General features: G+C 38.1%; 1 protein-coding gene across 1 annotated transcript; it reads left to right on the top strand.

Annotated features, from left to right (window-relative positions):
- The first annotated feature begins 476 nt into the window (after positions 1–476).
- On the top strand, positions 477–1,512 carry LOC112027049 (uncharacterized). Its single transcript, XM_024059718.2, has one exon. The coding sequence runs from the start codon at positions 584–586 to the stop codon at positions 1,193–1,195; it is 612 nt and encodes a 203-aa protein (XP_023915486.1). The 5' UTR covers positions 477–583; the 3' UTR covers positions 1,196–1,512.
- The last annotated feature ends 289 nt before the right edge of the window (positions 1,513–1,801 follow it).

Genomic DNA, 1,801 nt, shown 5'->3' with positions numbered 1-1,801 from the left:
GTCTTCAACAGCTGATGTGGCATTTATTTTAAGACTTTTTTTTAGTGGATTAATGACATGGTTTAATTTAAACCATTAATTTTAAAAAGAAAGGTTAGAATTAAAGGAATTCCATGTGCAAAACTTGAAGAATAAAGTGAAAATTTTGAAAAAGGATCAAAAACAAAACGTTAAACCTTAAGAAGTGAAAAAGCATCTTATTAATCTACTATTATTTTTTGATGAACTCTTTAATCTACTATTCCACGCTTTAATTTATGACAGATAATAACTTCCATTAATTCATACACGGTTTAAATGACAGAGCCAACCTGTAAAGCTACTCTCCAAAATAAGACGTGGCGAGCCACCATTGGTGGAATACACGTACTGTCTCTTTCTAATTAAGCGACACCTCATTCACTACGTGCTCGGCAAGGCCCAAGCCAAAGCAAGCATTTCCCAACCATATAAAAAGTACGCAAAGCCACAGCACCCCAAAGTAGAAACTCACCAAACCCAAAAAAAAAAACGTTTCTTCCAAGCAAAGAGAAAAAAAAAAAAAAAAACTTGTGCGTGAGTCAAAGATTTTAGCGAGAAGAGAATGGCGAAATTTTCTAGGGCATCATCATCATCATCAACATCAACACTGTCCATGGAAATGGAGTTTCTCGTGGCTGAGGATCTGGATTTTGTACAAGTGGAGGAACAAGGTTTGTCGCACTGGGAATTCGTGAACGTTTCTGATGCTGACGACTCGGAGAAAGAGAATTCAGAGAGAGTAGAATCGGAGGAAGATAAAGACGAGAGAATTGGAGATGGGTTTGGTTCGTTAGGGTTTGAAAAGGAAGAAACAATGGTGACCGCCACCACCTCCACCACCACCCATCATGTAGATCTTGATGATGATCATGATCATCACGGTCATGATTATGATGTGGGTTTGAAATTCCAAGGCGGGAATCGGAGTTATGGGTATGGGTATGGTTATGATGACGAGGAGGAGAACGATGATGATGAGGATGATGGTAGGGATGACTTTGATGATGAGTTAGTGCCATGGGATGTGAGTGGCAAGTTTGGGAGACAGAGGATGAGGAAGATAGGGAAAAGGGCGTTTCCGAAGATGTATAATTCGAAGAGGTCGCCATACCTGTTTGTGAGGCCAGGTTGCGTGCGTGGCAAGCATGGTATGGGAATGAAGCACAACTGCTAGGTCAGGTTGAAGATAAAGAAAAATTGGTAGCGATTTGGAGATGGGTATTATCTGTTAGAATTTTTTTAGGTTTGTAATTACTTTCTATGGGGGTTTGGGGGTTAAAAATGGTTCTTGGGGAGCTTAGTATATGTGGCTGTTATGTTTACTGCTTTGTTATCTTTCAATTGTCTATAAAAAAAAAAATATCATCTACTCTTTTGTGGAAATTTGGTGCTTAATTGGGGGCTTGGTATGGATATATGGTGGTTGTTATGTTAACTAACCTGTTATCTTTCATTTGTCTATAAAGATGCTTTTATTTTTGGTTGTTTTTATTTATTTATTGGTAATTGTTGTTTTTGTTGGGGGTTTGGGTTGGGGTTGGGTTGGTTTGGAACATTTGGGAGAAATTTTGGGGGAAATGGGGATGGAAAATTGAAGATTTGGAAGGGTAAAGGGAAACCCATTTTTGATCTTTTGTGGTATTTGGCAATTGCGTCTTTGCTGTTTGCTTTCTTGTAGATAGATTTGGTTTAAGAAATGGGGATTCAGATGTTTGTGGAATAAAGTTGTGGATTTTTTTTTTGTCTTAACACTTCAATTGATAAACGTAACCGAGAGTTT

The sequence above is a fragment of the Quercus suber genome, unplaced genomic scaffold, assembly GCF_002906115.3.
Source record: "Quercus suber isolate HL8 unplaced genomic scaffold, Cork oak 2.0 scaffold_110, whole genome shotgun sequence".
Lineage (NCBI taxonomy): Eukaryota > Viridiplantae > Streptophyta > Magnoliopsida > Fagales > Fagaceae > Quercus > Quercus suber.
Note: the sequence above shows the minus strand (reverse complement) of the source record. Positions and strands in the feature narration are given on the sequence as shown.